Here is a 17,378-nt window from a genome sequence, read left to right on the forward strand (position 1 = left end):
CACCAATGAGACACTGTCTAGGGACATAAACAGTTGTAGCAAATGCAATTCATGGAAAGATCCTCAACAGTGGTTCTCAACCCTGGCTGCACGTTAGAATCCGTGGAGACCTTTTCAAAGTCCTAATGCCCCACCACGCCCTGCCCAGCTACACCTGGCTTTCTGGGGGGACCCAGGCAGCAGGATTTAGCTCCAAGGCTGACTCGCTGTGCAGCCCAGGTTGATGTCTACCTGGTGACCCCAAAGCCAGGCTAGCAGTTACTTCCCGAAGGGAGACAGGCAAACAGCGAAGGCAAGGAGCAGCCCCATCAGTCCAGGGAGCGTTCCACGCCTTGTCTGAGCGGGGGCACAGGGGAGTCTGTCATATCAGTCACAATTTCTAAGCTCTCAGTGTACTTCAGAATTTTACCAACGGCAGGAGGCCTGAGACCTCAGGGAAACGAGTTGGCAGTGTTTCTACACGCCACACTGACTTCCCCACTAGTTTTTGAGGGAAGTGTGCTAATAATAAGATTAATGACTCTTCCTTAATCTGGTTTACAAACGCCCTCCTTCCAAAACATTAGCAAGAGACCAGAAACCATCTGAGGGGGGAAAGTGCCAGAGCAAGCAACAGGGACGAAGCAGGGAACTACAGGTGAGTGACAGACGGAACTCTTACTACAAAAGGTGCCACATGAATCCATGGCCAATGGCGACACTGACCAAGGGTGACACTGATGAGGACTTGAGTAAAAAGCTGGGGCTGCAAGAACTGAACCTTTCTGGGGAGGAGTCTGAGCGGGGCCTGCTCACTGCCACAGGGTCCTCATCTTCTCAGAAAAGCCCCCCACTGAGCAGGTAACTGGGACTGCAGCACACTCGTCCCTCAGGCCAGGCGGGCCACTTGTCCCCCACCACAGCCCTCCCAGCCTCTGCCTCCACACCCTGCCCCAGGCAGGTGCATCAATGAAGAACCTTGCCGTTTACTGAGTCTCCCAGTGTGTCAGGCACTCCACCAAGCGCTCTCTAAAATCCTCATTTAATCCCACACGACCCTGAAAAGCATCAGTCACAAACAATCCGAAACAAGGAAACAGGCTCAGACAGAAACTCACTCGCCCAATGTCACATCACCAGAGCTTAAATTAGCACAATGTCTGACACACAGAAACAGCTCCATAATGTTAGCCGGGACTGCTACCATGTGACAGAGCAGGACTAAAACCCAGGGCCATCTCACCCCGACACCCCTGTTCCTCTCTGTTTAGGAGTTACAAACACACGATACGAAGCTCACACAGGCAGAAGGGCAGGAAGCACAAGAGAGTCTGCCACCCGCCCTGGACCCCAGGCCCCCTGCCCGGAAGCAACCAGTTTCTCAGGCAAACTGCACAGACTTCTGGCAACACCATGCACCCACCGTTCTGCACTTTCAGAGCCCTTCTTCTTTAACCGGCACGCCACACTGCTGGACTGGCATTTCGGCCTGTTTGTGGCAAACTTCACTGCAGCTAACAGGCTTCCTAACTAAAAGCCAGGATGAAGCCGTGAAATGCAGGCAGGGTGAACCTGAGGCAACATCGGGCCACGGCTCAACTTGTGCAGTGTCCTCATCAGGGGCCAACGGGACTGCTCTGCCTGGCACAGCGCTGGCTGGAGGACCAGCCACCCAGCCTGACACGCCAGGCCTTCTGAGGCCCCAAAAGGCCCTCAGCACTAAATGAGAGGTTGGCCCATAAGGCTGCCACACTCAGGCGCCCTGGCCTGGGGGCTGGGCTCACATCCTCCTCGGACAGCAGACGGGAAGAGCCAACAGGTCCTGGGTTCAGTCACTCCACCTTCTCTAGCCCCATAGCTTTAGAGAAAGCGCTTCACCTCTCTGAGACGTGCATTTCTCACTCATCAAACGGTAACAGCAACACCCACTCCTCAGAGGGGCAGGGTGAGGTTTGAATGAAATAACACCATAAAATGCCAGACTGTGAGCTTTTCATCATGACATGGAGGGGCTAGAGTTCTAGTGAAAGGAAAACAGCTGGGGCCTGGAGTGTCAGACAGCACTGCCTCCTGGAGACGTCGGGCTTTCCAGGGAGCACCAGGGAAAGGACATCCTCTTTCCCTGGTGTTTAGAAAGCTGAGCAGGCCCACTGGTACCACTCCCACGCAGCTCCCATTGGGGGATGTGGAGCTCGAGGACTCTGTCTCTTTTGTGACATGGCATTAGGCCACCAAGGCAAGGCTTTCAAGGAGACAAGGCTTCCTCTTTGCTTCCGCAGCGACTCAGCCGCTTTTCCTGAGCCACACCAGAGACTGGGTAGGGCGGAAGAAAAACCACAACAATCCTGGGTTCTCAGATAAGGTCTGTTTCCTTCTGCAGCTAGGGCGCTATTGTCTCGATTTCCATAAATACTCCTGGGCAGTGCCGGGTGTAGCAGAGCAAAGGGGATCCTCCCACTCATAAAAAGCTCTGGCTGAGACACAGAAGGCAGCTCTGGGGCTCCGACCTCATCTACCTGCTGCTGGGCCAGAAGCCAGAGTTCACGGGAAGCCCAGGGAAGCAGAACTGTGAGCCCTGCAGCCTGGCCTCCTCCAGGACACAGAGGGCAACACCCCAACCAGCAGAGTGCCCAAGCTCTGGCCCTCTTAGGATCGGAGAACACACTGTACACACCAGCCTTAGGGCCCCCAATCCCACCTACTGTGTCAAAACTCACCCACCCTCCCTGGAACACTGTCCCTGGAAAGGCATGGACATCAGCATGGAGGCCAGCCTCAGGAACAGGTAGGGCAGGGTCAAGTCAGCCTGTGGTCTGGCCTGGTCTTAAGTAATCTTGAGCCAAGGAATGAAGGACAGGGCCATCTTTAAACCTCACATGACCTGCCCGTAAACCCAGCCAGGTAAGTATGGTCCCCCTTGCCAGGTGCTCTTGATTGTTCCAACTGGGTAGGAAGTAGGTATGGGAGGACCATTTTAAACAGTTCTTTGCCTTTTACTAACATGACTTTCTCCAAGAAAAAAAAACCCAAGCACTGAACATACACCTATTGACTACTTGCTATGTGCCGACAGCCCCACGAAGCGGGTATCATTGTGCCCGTTCCCCAGATGGTCGAACAGGTTAAACAACTTGATTAGGATCACCAGACACTAAATGGGGAGATGTGAGTCTCTGTCAGGACACCACCCTAGGAGGCCAAGGGCCCAAAGAAAATGCTCATGCCGCTCTCACACCTGCGTTTCACTCTGAAGTCACAGAACCATCGGTGAGAGAACTGGAAGGAAACCAACAAGGACAGCTAGTCCAGCCTCCATTTTACAGAGCTGAGGCCTGGAGTGGGGAAGGGACTTTCTCAAAGTCACACAGCAAATCAACAACTAAGTCAAGACTATGAGTCCTTGTCCGGCTGACTCCTACCCATCTTCAGGTCTCAGCTTAAATGTCACTTCCTCAGGGAAGCCCTCCTTGACCACATCCCCCAGATGAGACCCAGTCTCCCAGTTATTCCCTCTCAGGGCTCCCTGCACACCGTGATAACACTGAGCATGACAGGAAGCCCATACTGTGAGGATAGCTGCCCATGTAATGCTGGTCTTCCACACTAGAACGAAGCCTTCTCAAGTTCTGGAGGCTGGGCTTACCTTCACTGTCGGTGAGCACTTCCATGCGCCCGCTGAACATGGCCTTCAGCATCGTGTCCTGCTTGGTCAGCGTCTGCATGGTGGTGTAGTAGAGGGCTCCGCCCACGTTCAGCTTCACGTACTTGGAGCTCGGGCTCGTGCCCTTGAAGGAAGTGGTGCGGGTAGCAGCTGCGGGCACCGCTGAGCTCACCACACTTTCTCCTGACATCTCTTCCTGCCAGGGGAGAAGACACAGGGCACCAGGCCTGGTTGACGCCTTTCAGCCAGCTGGCTGAATCCGGCCTCCAGCTGTGTTCTGCTTTAGTCCAAGTATACACTGCACTTAAAACAAAGTTTGCTCCCAACGCTGACAACTCAGGAGAGTCCACAGAAAAATCTGGATTTCTGGCTTCTCTTAAAATCAGAGGCCAACAGGGCCAGCAGGGCAACAACTGGTCGGAGCCGGGGTACTGGCTGCCCCCCATGGAATGCTGGGGCATTCCCCAGTCTGCCCCAAACCCCACCCAGATAGCCTCATATACTGACCTCACCTGCTGACTCCATGGACACAAGTTTGCCACTAACTCCTGTGTTCCAAGGACTTCCTTTCTGCCCACTGCCTACATAAATGAACACCCTGCCTGCATCCTAAAGCAGCCTAAGGCACTGCCCAGGTCTCATCTCCTTATTGCCACACACCACTGAACAGCTAAAAGTGCCACCTTTCAGGTGAATTACAGATGCAATAAGCTTTTAGGAAATAGAGGGGAATCCCAATAACCCTTCTTAATACTTCCCATAAGGAAAAAATGTTTCTGAGGACTAAATAGAAATCAGAGCTCTTGGAAGCAAGTTATTGCAAAATTAGAGACTTCCTGTACTAGCACCGCCCCAAACAGCAAGATCCGATGATGTCTTCCTAACAGCACTGCCAGCTATCGGGTAGATCTCAAAGAAATGGACATGTGTCTGATTAAGCAGGGGGAGGAAAGGAGACAAGCACCTGGCACATGCGTACTCAGAGAAAACGTTTATTGAGTGGGTAAAATTCTACAGCTGGAGGAGATGTCCAAGAGTGGGCTGACTCTTTACCGACTCTGGGGCACAGCACTGAGAAAGAGGCCCCTGACGGCCACGACCTGGCCTGGCACTCACATCTGGGCCTTGGTGTCCCCACTGAACACAAACGATTTCGCAGCACATCACCATCAGACACGGCCACTCAGTGGCTGACGGATGGATCGAGACACAAACAAGACCACTCCATAATTATGTCTGAACACAGACAAAAACAAGAACATCATCCAAAACCCAAAAATGAGCAGACATCCCCGTATCCTGGCTACTATGAGTCACTGCTGCTGCTTTACCGACTACAGCTTTAGCCCCATTCCATTCTCCCCACCTTCCAAACGGGGATTACTGAGACCCCACCACAGCCTCAGTCCTGCTTCCTGACAGCATCCAATGCAGAGCAAAGCCCCACTTCCCTGAACCTCCCCCCAAATCACCCAACACCAGCCCAAATCCTCTTTCTGAAACGGCCCACTGTTCTCCCTCAAGGCAACAAGTAAATAAACCCAGTTCTGTTTGTCTATTTGACAAACAGACTGTTTGACTAGTTTGACTGTATGACTATTAGGTATGCTCCTGGGGGGTTTTGACCGGAGGGCACTGACAGCATGAAACTTTTAAAACTATACCCCGATACTGAAAAAGGACTATTTTTAAAATTCTTGATGCCTTTTCATCTTTTCCAGATCTCCCACAAGGAACACCTATTACATTTACAATTAGTAAAACACAAGTGTTACTTTTTGAATGGGAAAGGGACTAACAGCTGGCGACCTGCCATCCACCACTAATAGCACAGGCCATGGTGAACCTCTTGACCTCCATCCTCCCAAAAGAGTGGCCTGGAAATCACCCACTGGGGGACTGGTGTCCAGGCCCTGCAGAGTGACATGGAGGAGGAATGGCCTCCTGGAAAGAAAAGTGTTTTCTCGAGAAACTGTTTCTGCTTCATTAAGGGAAAATGTAAGAAGGCGGCAATTTTCCAAAAGCTCAGGCTTAGCTCACCTGGGGTCCCTGTGGCCTGACACCAAACATATAAGAAAGGCCAAGAGGAAGTGGCAGGCACTCCTTTTTCGCTTTCCTTTGAACTCAGTCCCCAGAGACCAACACTGCCAGTTATCACCAACCGTTTCCCCCAGAAAAACTCTGTCCCTGGGATGATGGCAGGAGCTTATGGGCTTAGAGTTTCTAAAAACTGTGAAGACCTGGAGAGGAAAAAAAGGCTTATAGTTACGGGTGGTTTTTTTGGGGGGGAGGGGTTAGTTAAAGAAATTTGCCCCAAAATGGAAATACTTTTTAAAGTACCCTTTCAAATCTACATGTACACAAAAATAAATATGTTTTTGGGAAATGGTGTAACGTTTTTTAAGGCACCTCCCATCAGACAGACAAAAAAGTCATAAAGTATATTTTGTTTGCTTTTTGGCTTTCCAATACCTTTTGAAAGATAACCTGCATACAATAAAGTGCATTTTAAATGTAGAGTTGGATGAGTTTTGGTCAATATATGCATCTGTGTAACCCCGCCTCCAATCAAGATAGAGAACATTTCCACTGCTCCAGAAAGCTCCTCCAGGCCCCTTTCCCACTCCTCCCTCCCAGAAGATCCCACTGTTTTATTTTCTACCACCGCATTTGACCATTTAAAATCCAAAGAGCGCTGGGAGATGGCTATTGTTATTTCCGCTTTGGAGATTCTGATAACAGCCACAGAAGTTCAGTCACTTCCCAAAGTGAGTTGGTAAGGGAGTAAATGAAGGACGTGGCAATCCCGCCTGGAGCCCATGATTTTATCAAGGGTCATGCTTGGTATATACAGAGCTCTAACATATAACTTGAGGAAGGGGGGCCCTACTCGCCTTCTTTAGAAAGTTCAAAAAAGCTCTGAAAAAAGATGGGAGGCAATGTGTGGCTGAGGGCTTGGGTTTGGAAGTCAGACCTGAGTTGAAGTCCCCAGCCTTGCCATTTCCCAGCTCTGGGAGTCCGGACAAGTCATCTGAGTCAAGTCCTATCTATCAAATGGGGACAACAGCCACACCTGCCTCCCAGGGCTGCTGTGAGGGATGCCACAGAGAGCACTCAACACAGCCCCTGGCTCAGAGCAAATACTCAGACACGAAGCACTCAAACTACGACTATTTGAGAATGTTCGCCAAGTCTCAGATTATCTTCTCTTTGAAGCCCATTTCCAGCTCTATGCACAGCTGACTGAATCACTAAGAGATGAAGGCAGAAACCATCCTGCTCTAGCTTGAGACTCCAGAACAGACAAAGAAAGCTCTGAACCTCTCAGGAGCCCACCCCTCCAAAGGTCAGTCTCCTCAACACCAGAAGAGGCCCTTGGAAAAAACGTTCTGGCTGTGTTCATGTCCCTGAGCCTGAGTTACGGTGAGCTGAGGACACAACAAGCCTCTCACAGCAAACCTCTCTACAGAGGCCACCGCTACTGGGATCCTGCTTTTTAACTTGTTTCAAAGGTTTGATTTTGTTATTAATGAGGTTGGGGAGCTGGCACAGGAGAGAGGAAAATTGGTTACAAGAAACAGAGAGGTAATGATACTGAAGGTATTGGTTACCGTTTCTATTCAATCAGAAAAGAAGTTTATTCCAGTTAGATGGATAAGTCAAGCCTTCTCTCTTTTCCATTTTCCCTGAGTATACTGTTGCTGATTCTAAACAGGGGCCCTCCACTTGGTTGCACATAGGAATGCCCTGGGGAGCTTAAGAAAATCCTGATGCCTGTGTCCTACCCATGGAAATCTTGATGTAATTGTTCTGGGGCTGTGGCCTGGGCAACAGAACTTTGGAAACTCCCCCAGGTAATTCCAATATGCAGCCTAAATTGCAACCCACTACTCTACAAATTTCTGCATGCCTTAATTAGGCCATAACTAACTTCATGGTCTTGGAGGAGCTCCCCAACCTCTTGCTCTATTGGCCCAGTGAATTCCCACCCAGGCATAAAAACAAACCACAGCATCACAAACAAAAGCACGCCCCTACTTCACAGCTTCAGAGCCACAGACAGGAAGCAACTGTATGCATGCTTAAAAACAAAAGTCAGCTGGAGGGGGACCGTTGACATGAAAGGAGACCTGGGCAAGTACAACAGGAAAAAAGGCACCAAATCCCTCACCTGCAGATGTTTTCTACACAAATCTCTGCAGACCTGTCTCCCATGCATGCATATGTGTGTGTTGGGGGAAATGTGCGTGTGGAAGGTTTGATGGAGAGATCGGCCAACGGGGACTGAGTCCCAGTTCCACCACTTCCTGTGTGCTGTTCAGACAAGTGGTTGAACCGAGTGTCAGTTTCTTAACTGGTAAAGCGAAGTTAAAGCCATAATCTTCCTAACAACCCTCAGAGAGTGAATGTTAAAGTACTTGGCAACCAGTCCTTAGTGTAGTTTCCCTTCTGCCCCTCAAGCTTTCCTCAAGACCAGAGGTGCCCAGCCCTGGCTGTACTAGAATCACCTGGGCATGCTTAAAAAGTACTGATGCCTGGGCCACCCCATGGCCTAGTGGTTAACTTCAGTGCCCTCCACTTTGATGGCTGGGGTTCAGTTCCCAGGCATGGACCTACACCACTCATCCATAGCCATGCTGTGGTGGCGACCCACATGCAAAATAGAGGACAGCTGGCACAGATGTTAGCTCAGGGCCAATCTTCCTCAGAAAACAAAACAAACAAGCAAAAGCACTGATGCCTGGACTTCACCCCAGCACAAGTAATCAAATTGGGGAGGGGAGGGGCATGGCAGCTCAAACTAGTTTAGAAAGCTCTGCAGGTGATGTTACGTGCAGCAAGAGGCGAGAGCCACAAAGCTAAGGTGTTTCTTTAACCAGCTAGATCTAAGAGTCACTGCCTTGAGGCGAATTATAAAACTTCCCCAAACTGGGGGCATTTCTACAACTTAGAAAAGTCTGCTGTCCATTTCAACCAAATTCACCCAGCCACATAATCGTACCATTATTTTGCACCCAAAACTTACATATAGGACAGCTACTGCCTATTTCCGAGTGTTTTGCTGAATTCTCTTCTCTTCCTGTGTTTAGCATACTAACTTTTGGCCCATTTCTCTCAATGGTCCAGTGAGGAAAATGTTATCGTGAAGCTCACATTTTTGGGAGAAGAAATTAAGAAACAGTACTATTAGAATTCTCTGACTCCCACTCTCCTGCCCCTTCCATCATACAGCCCAAATCAAGAAATTGTTACTCTAATCCCTTGCAGGGCTTGTTAAAACATTGCTGGGCCTCACCCCCAGACTGATTCAGTGGTTGGAGCAGGATGAGAAATTTGGCCACTTCTAACAAGTTCCCAGGTGATGCTGCCGGTTTGGGGAGCACAGTTTGAGAACCACTGGGTTTGTGCTGCCTTCTCCTCAGGTGGCCCTTAATTTGCACAAAATGGAGCAGACCCAAGTCAAATACAGGTTGACTAATTTTTCTTCAGCAGTATCCTTGGGCCTGATCTTCCTTAAAGACAGCACTTTCTAGAGAAGAAACAGGCGGCACACAAGTAAAAGGAGGAATACGGACCGAACTTTGATCATTCCCACCCACGGACAAAGAGCTAATTCAGGTAACAGACCCTTGAAGGATTCCAAGCACACAAACCTTCCCACAACTGGGAGACAGCATGTGAAACATCTCCAGCTCCTTAGGTGGGGCCACTTCGGGCCTCAACGGAAGTGACTGGATAGGTACCCAGTTAAGGCACTGGACTCCGTGGCGAGGGCACCCTGACCTCAAGCCCCTGGTATCTCTCCGCGGAGTTCCAAGCACCGAACTCACACCCGCCCGCCGGTTCGCTCTCTTTCTTTCCGCCACTCCACTCGCCCAGGTGTTCAGACGTTCCGAAACCCAGAAACTCCAGCCACAACTTCCAAAAACCGCAAACGCTCCGCCCCGAGGAATCCCACTTCGCCCTCTTATAACCTACCCATTCGCCTTCACAACCTCCACTAAATCCTCATTCCCCCCCCCAAATGTCCATCTTCAATGAATCTCTTTGTTCTCTCCACAAATCACCAATTCCCACCTCCAACAAACTCTCAAGACTCAGAGACTGCCCTCCCCTACTCACCCCTACACACATCTACTCCCCAAACCCAAATGCCCTTTCCCGGGGTCCCCAACAGCCAGGGATCCTCTCAATTCTCCACCCAAAGCCCTTCCCCCATCCCCGGCCTCGCCCCCATCCAATCCCCCAACCGCCTCTCCCCCATGGCGACAGCCCCTCATCTCACCCCCTCCTCGGGGTCCCTGTCCCCTCTACTCGGCCTTTGCCCCGCTCTCTCGGCCGTCCAGAAGCCCCAGTCGGCGGCCACCGCCCTGCTTACCATGAAAAGTCGGAGGACGCCGGAGTCTCGAAGCCCGGAGTGAGAGAGGCAGGAAACACCCAGCTCGCACGAGCCGGGGGCGGAGGCGGGGCCGGGGCGGGAACTTCCGCTGTCGGCAGAGGGCTCCCCACTTCCGCCCCGCAGAGGGCGCCTTCGTAAGGGGTCCGCTGTGCGGCAGGGCGTCGGCCGCTTTAGTTCCAAACTGTCCTCCTGGGGTGGGGTGCATCTCCTCTCGGCTGAGTCAGGCCTTTATCCTGCTCCTGAAGGCTCCGCTTTTTTCAGTTTCCGGAGAGGAGGACAGGTGTAGGGAGGTTTTCCTTCCCGGGCGAAGAGGCTCTGCGGAACTGTCGTTGCCCGCAACTGGGTAGTTGCTGCCCGGCGGAGCTCTCAGAGCGAACACCCCGGGGCAAGATGGCGGTCGGGCCTCGGCCGCTGCCCCGGGTCTGGCAGAGCTTGGGGGTATTAGGCTGAGGCTGCGGTGGCTGTGGCGCCGACCCCGTGCGCGGGGGCCTTGAGCAGGTAAAGGTCTACGGCCTGCGGGTAGCTAGTGGGAACGGGGTCGTGAGTTCTCCGGGTGGTGGGGCCGGGGACTTTGAGGGAGGTGGCCCTGGGGCCCGGTCCCTGATTCGCTTGGTCGGAGGGGCAGGCTCTGGGGGCTTGCTTGCTTTCGGGCTCCAGGGGGTCTCTCCGTGGCCTTTTCCACCTCTTTTCATGTCTGGGGCGATAGGCCTTTATAAACGGACTAATGCTGGGTGAAAAACATTTGTTATTGTGGTTGTTAATGCCGAGAAAATATGCCGGGAGTTCAAATCCTATCCACTCGCTGTGTGATCTGGGGTGACTTCCCTCGCCTCTCTGAGCCTCAGTTTCCTCCTCTGTAAAATGGAGTAATTAGCTCGTTTCACAGAGGGTGTTGTGTAATACAAGTTTTAGTACCGTGGCTGACGGTCAGCTCTCAATAAGGGCAGCTGGTGTTAATGATATCAATAAAGAAAAACTTGGTCGTAATTTGGCTCTAACTTATCGTCGCCAGCATTCTCAGCTTTTGTTTGCTGTTCTGTGAGTGCAAGAGTCCCTGGATCTAGTCTGTTCCACTTAAAATCAATAATTGCTTAGCAATTAGACGTGAGTTCAAATTCAGGAGCCCAGAGACCTCAGGCAAGTCACGTCCCCTCTCTAGATTTCATTTTCTCCATGTGAAGGTGGGATTGATGATAATAGCACACAACTAGATAGGCTGTAGCCTTCAATAAATGATAGCTATTGCCTGTTCTTAAAAAATTAGACTATTGAGATCTGATAGTATTGATAAGACAAAATCGGTTGAATGTCAGTACAGTGTCTGATACATCATCTGCCCTTAACAAATGGTGGTGGTCATTAAACCTGGCTGCCCAGCTATTCCCCCCAAATGGGGAGAATCCTCTTGGGCTCAGTCAGCAGTTGGTATTTATGGTGCTTCATCTCTGGACAGTGCTCTCTGGACTGTCGTGTTCTTTCGTAGTTCTCCATGAGAGAACTCATCCTGGAAAGACTGATTTTGAGCAAGTCTCATGGGATTATAACAGTAGAGAAGAGTTTGAGTCCTCTCTCTTAGTATGAATATCTTGGCTCTGCTCCTTGCTAATGGTCTAACATAGACTCTGGAGGGTATTAAATGATCTCACAGGGCTGCTGTTCCTATTGGATGAGATCATGTAGAAGGGATTTGACACATAGTGGATTCTCAATCAATATGTTTTTGTTTGCTTTTCAAATGATCTTGGTTATCACCAACCCCTTGTTTCCTAATCCTTCCACGTATGTCATTGTTGTTTCCCTAACTGGATTGTAAGCTTCTTGAGGACAAGGCAGTAGGCTCCCTTATACGCTGTCAGCTTTCAGATACTCCTTATGAACAGTTTTCTATTTAATCGTGATCACAGTGTCATGACGACTAAATTGAGGTACAAGAAGGGTAAATGTTTCATTTAATCCTTTTAGCAACCCTAGGAGGTAGGTACTGTTATTATCCTCAATTTACAGATAAGGAAACTGAGGCCTACTGGGGATAAGTAGCTTGGTCAAGTGAAGCAGAGTCAGAACTAAAACCAGTCTGGATCAGACCTTTGTCTGATCCAAGGCTTTTTCTGCTCCACACAGCCTTTTCCTTGATTCTCTGTGGTGTTTAGCAGAGTAAGTACGTAAGTACTTCATTGTGTGTTTTCTTTGCTTGATGGACTGTAGTAGATGCTATGCAGTTAGAGGAGGTGAATAAGAAAGAATTAGAACAACTGCAAAGTACACACTGTTATATGGTGGAAACGGAAACCAGCGCATAGCATTGCTGAGAGGATGATAATCTCAAGGGAGGGGTCTTATCCTCAAGGCCCCCCCCCCAGAGAACTGAAAGCCTTGAGATAGTCTTATGGTACGTACTTAGTCACAGTTTGCGTGCAGCTTCCTGTTTTTCCATAGGGAAGAGGCTCCCTCTTCTCTGCCCCACCCCCCAAATGAGGGCCTGTCTCCATGTTGAGGAAAGAGCGTATGGTACATTTAGAAGACAGACTAGGGGCCAGCCTGGTGGCGCAGCGGTTAAGTGCGCACGGTCTGATTCTCGGTGGCCTGGGGTTCACTGGTTCGGATCCTGGGTGCAGATGTGGCACCGCTTGGCAAAAGCCATGCTGTGGTAGGCGTCCCACATATAAAGTAGAGGAAGATGGGCATGGATGTTAGCTCAGGGCCAGTCTTTCTCAGCAAAAAGAGGAGGATTGGCAGCAGATGTTAGCTCAGGGCTAATCTTCCTCAAAAAAAAAAATTTAATTAATTAAAAAATAAATAAATAATTTTTAAAAAAAGGTTAGAAGACAGACTAGTTGAGGAAGCAGCGTTTCCCACAATTCCACTGCCTCAAAACAGCCATTCCTAACATCTTGGTGTATTTTTCCCAGTTTTCTCTCCGTGTGTACACATGCATTTTTCTTTTTCATTATATAATTTGGATCATACTGGTTCATGGCCAGCCCTTCTTTTATTTCTTAGGCATAAACATTTTCCATATTGTTAAAAATGTTCAACATAATTTTCAATGGCTTTTTAACATTCCATCCCCTCTGTTATTCCTGCTTGCCATCACAAAGTGTGTATACCTTTAATTTAACAACTTCTTTGGAGTTATTTTCAACTTATTCACTGTAAAGTGTGGGGACTGGGGAGATATGTCTACCATGTAGATCAGGCATTAACAAAAGAGGACACAGTGTTGTTGTTTTAAAACCCCAGGCACGGTTTTTATTAGTTTTACTCGGTGAGGAAGATATATGATGCCCTGCTTATAAAACTTAACCCTAAATCTGGATTTTTTTCTTCTGCTTCTGCCGGAAAAGACCCCTCCTCTGAAGTGAGAAGCTGCCGTCCGCTGTGCGTCCTGTGCGAGATCACTGATGATTACCTGGCGTTTCTGCGTCGCGGGCGGGGCCTCAGGTGAGTCTGCAGACGTCCCTCACGGGGGGGCCACAGAGTAAATGACTCAGAAGGCTGCTCCCTTTTGCTCTCCTGCCTGCTTCCTCTCCCTGCTGTGGTCAGGAGGGCTCTGCTCATTTGTTTTGAGAAGTCCTGGTGAGAGACCTATGTGTTGGAAAAGCCTCGTTGTTTAACAGATGTGGATCAGCGTTGACAGGGGGCCACAGAGGTCCCTCGATATGTTGACATAAGAAGAGCCTCGCTTGAGCTTTTTATTCTCGATGATGTTTTCCTGTAGGCACTGCTTTGAGGGAAGCAACCTGAGAAAGAGATTGATTTCCAGAAGTCTGTGTTTCTGAATAATTCATTTCACTGCTTTTGTCGGCTGGGCTGATTAGATATTTTGGATAGAATGACAAAGTTATCAAGCATCTAAAGAAGTCATCTGAGCATGGGAGCCTCCATGGACCAGTGCTATGTGCCCTAGGCTGATCGCCAAAGCCATCCCTTTGGGAAAAGACAGTGGCTGGGGATTTAGATAAAAATGTAATGGATGATTTAGAGCCTCTGTCCAGAATGTACCAGTCAGTGGATGGGAGCAGTTCTGCTCCAAAGACTTCATCAGCCCTTGGCAGGATGGGAACAGTAAGGACGACAGAACATGTTATACATAAAACCAAATGTATTCAATTTAGTGGATTGTATTCCATTCTGGAATCATGTATGTTTAGTGTTTTTACTGTTAACATGGCCCTTTTTAAACAAATGAAAGGCTTCTTTTGTGCTGGGCACAAAGTAGATACCAGTAAATAATTGTTGAGTGAATGGATAAACAAAATAATGGGGACAGTAAATAATCATGTTTGATATTTCCCCTCAAGTCTTTACTTGGCAGAATAAAAGTTGACTTCTCAGTGTTGGCGTCCCAAGTATTGTGGACTGTTCCGGAACATGCAAATATCTTGGATCCTTTGACTTAGAGGATGCCTGGTTTGAATTAGAGCTTTGTGGATGAAGTTGATTTGTGCTTTGTTCATTAACGATTACAGAGCCTGTACCTGATGCCAGGTGCTGTGCTCTTTCTCTTAAGGAAATGTAATTATTTAATACAGGGAAAAGCACTGCTGGTCTTGGTGCGTTGCGTGAAAGGAGCTGATAGGAAGTTGGAACTTGTGCCAGGAGAGCTGTTAGCCCTTTGGAAGGTGCTGGAGGGCCCTGAGTAGCTCTCTGCTGCCACCCAAGTCCCTGCCAACTCTCTGCTCGTGAGCCCCTTTCTGTACATGTTTTTCACATAGTGACCTACACCAGCCACTCGCCATTTTCCTTGCAGGGTTTGTGCACGTTTGCAAACATGTTCACCGTTTCTCAGACCTCGAGAGCATGGTTCATCGATAGGGCCCGTCAGGCTCGTGAGGAAAGACTCGTGCAGAAGGAGCGGGAGCGAGCCGCTGTAGGCATTCAGGCCCACGTGCGGAGTTTTCTCTGTCGCCGTCGACTGCGGAGAGAAATCAGGTGGGGACTGCGGACTCCTCAGCACTTGTTCTCTTGCTCTCAAGTCATAGCAAGAAGAGATTGCATTTTTCGCTTACACTTCTTAAAAACCTTCCAGCTCCTGTGAGCTCCTAATGAAAAATGTCCTTTTTTACCCTTCCCTCCCTAGGAGAGAGATCGATGAGTTTTTCACAGCAGATGACTCGGGGTCCAGTAAAAGAAGTGCACTTTGTATTTTTAAGATTGCCAGGAAACTGCTGTTCTTGTTCAGAATCAAAGAGGATAATGAGGTAAAATAATAATGGCAAACATGCATTGTGCTTACTGTCTGCTAGGCCTTTGTGTAAGTATTTTCTGAATATTAACTCATCTAGTCCTTACGGCGCCTCTGTGAGATGGGTCCTGTCTCCCACATCCTGCCCTTTGGTTTTCGTGGGGCGTGTTTTGTGGGGATTATGTCCAGTGCTTCTGGGAATCGTCACGAGTCTTTTCATGTTGACTCTTATAAGCACGTGGACTCGGATGCTTACAGGAGTCAGGCAGCTGAGGCACATGAGTGAAAGAAGCCGTTTGTGAGACAAGACATAATGCAAGTCTTCATAACTGGTAACTGACAGGCGGTGGTGGTGAGGACGTCAGAGGGAGGGATGGGGTCTGTGGCACGCCCATCCAGAGGGCGCTGCTGCTGCTCGGGCCAGACCGTGGTGGACTGGTACTCTGATTTTTTAAGGAGATACTGGAGACCTTTCCACTCAGTTTTCTAATTTGTAAAAACTGGCAGCTAATTTGAAATGTCTTAGAACCTGCAAATCATGCAAAACATGCTGGTTGTACCTTTGGAATTAGAATGATCAGCCTAGAAAATACAATTCCAAGGAGGCAGCTGTAGAGTACTGATGATACCATTGACTCTGTGTCCCCAGGGGTGAGACATTCATTACTGCTAAGCTTCACGTTGTGCCAGACCCTCTTCTAGGCACTGGGGCCCCAGGAGGAGACACGATGGACAAGGTCTTCACCCTCGTGGAACCTGTAGCCCAGGAAGAGAGAGAGGAGTATGCTGGCCGTGAGCACACGGTCACATAGATTAGGACAGGCAGGCACAGTGAGGTGCCCCTGCTTGCAGAGGAGGAAACTGCAGCTTAGTGGGGTGGGGCAGCCGCCCAGGACCACACCACTTTGAAGGGTGGATCCAGGGTTGCTATGGCCAGAGTGGAACATGGTTTCCAGTTTCCAGTTTTCTTCCTTTTGCGTTTCAAGGGAAAAGTGATGATATGACGGTTTGTGAGGCAAAAGTCAGTATCTGTGGTGCCTACAAGATGGCAGACAGGAGAGCACAGCGTAGGAGACGGCTGCTCGTCTGCAGGAAGCCAAGCCCAGTTCTCCAGATGGATTTGTCTTTCCAAAGGAGCCCCAATCTAAATACGTGTGTAGGGCTTCCCCAGCCTGTGGGCCACCCTGTGAGGACCTTTCTTTAGCCTTTCTGATGCTCAGTTTCCACATCTGTGAGGAGGGATTAAATATGATCACATGTGTGAGTCATCTGACGTCATGTCTGCACATGCCAGGTGCCCACCAAACATGCGCTTCTTTCCTATTTCTCCATTACTTGTGGGAATTTCTAACCCCTATTGTGCCTCTTTACAGAGATTTGAGAAGTTGTGTCGCTGTATCCTGAGCAGCATGGATGCTGAGAATGAACCCAAGGTAAGTGGGACAGGAGCTGGAATGTCCCACAAGCTCTCAAGTCAGCCTGTTTGGCTCTGAAAGTTCCTGTTGAGTGTTATGACTTTGTTAATTCACACACATGTGCAAATAAGTAATGGATCAAAAACGTTAACAAAGTACCGCTGATTTCCTTGGTCTCTTCATTATCCAAGAAGCTGTGTTTTACTCTTGCGTCTCACTCAAAATGGTAAATTCCTATACTAGGCTATTTTATCTCTAGGTTTAGTATTAAAATAAGCCCTGCTTGCTGCTCATTCATCCGCTCATCCCTGCTGCCTTACCTGGCACTGGACCTGGCTCATTGGTCCCGTTGCCGTAGCCAGAACGTATGTAATTTGATCCCTGTAACTGCTGTTACGTTTCTCTTTTTCCTGCTTGTAGGTGTGGTATGTGTCCCTGGCACTTTCCAAAGATCTTACCCTCCTGTGGATCAAACAGATTAAAGACATTCTGTGGTATTGCTGTGAGTTTCTTAAGCAGCTCAAGGTAAAAAAAAAAACAAAAAACACAACTGTATGTATAGCCTTCCTACTTGAGGCCTTTACAATATGTTTTCAGAGTCCTCATGGTTCCCTCATAGGCTGTACCTTTAGGGATCTATAATTGAGAGTCTAATAAGGAATAATTAGAGCCCATGTCCTAGGAGAGAGGGAGTTCAATACTGTTAGCAATATAAGCCTTTTTGGGGCCAGCCGCATG

The 17,378-nt window shown here is 49.2% G+C and overlaps 2 protein-coding genes across 2 annotated transcripts in view; one reads left to right on the top strand and one right to left on the bottom strand.

Annotated features, from left to right (window-relative positions):
• Window positions 1–10,151, bottom strand: part of KCTD10 (potassium channel tetramerization domain containing 10) — a 27,178-nt gene extending 17,027 nt beyond the window's left edge. Inside the window, exons 1-2 of the mRNA XM_014867759.3 lie at window positions 10,020–10,151; window positions 3,623–3,836 (exon numbers count right to left, since the gene is read on the bottom strand). Coding sequence (XP_014723245.2) covers window positions 3,623–3,836; window positions 10,020–10,022 — 217 coding nt within the window. The 5' untranslated portion in view covers window positions 10,023–10,151. The remainder of the gene's footprint in view (window positions 1–3,622; window positions 3,837–10,019) is intronic.
• A 248-nt stretch (window positions 10,152–10,399) lies between these two features.
• Window positions 10,400–17,378, top strand: part of UBE3B (ubiquitin protein ligase E3B) — a 48,105-nt gene continuing 41,126 nt past the window's right edge. The window contains exons 1-6 of the mRNA XM_014867754.3: window positions 10,400–10,538; window positions 13,385–13,481; window positions 14,791–14,972; window positions 15,121–15,241; window positions 16,599–16,658; window positions 17,061–17,165. Coding sequence (XP_014723240.2) covers window positions 14,812–14,972; window positions 15,121–15,241; window positions 16,599–16,658; window positions 17,061–17,165 — 447 coding nt within the window. The 5' untranslated portion in view covers window positions 10,400–10,538; window positions 13,385–13,481; window positions 14,791–14,811. The remainder of the gene's footprint in view (window positions 10,539–13,384; window positions 13,482–14,790; window positions 14,973–15,120; window positions 15,242–16,598; window positions 16,659–17,060; window positions 17,166–17,378) is intronic.

The sequence above is a fragment of the Equus asinus genome, chromosome 8, assembly GCF_041296235.1.
Source record: "Equus asinus isolate D_3611 breed Donkey chromosome 8, EquAss-T2T_v2, whole genome shotgun sequence".
NCBI classification, from domain to species: Eukaryota; Metazoa; Chordata; class Mammalia; order Perissodactyla; family Equidae; genus Equus; species Equus asinus.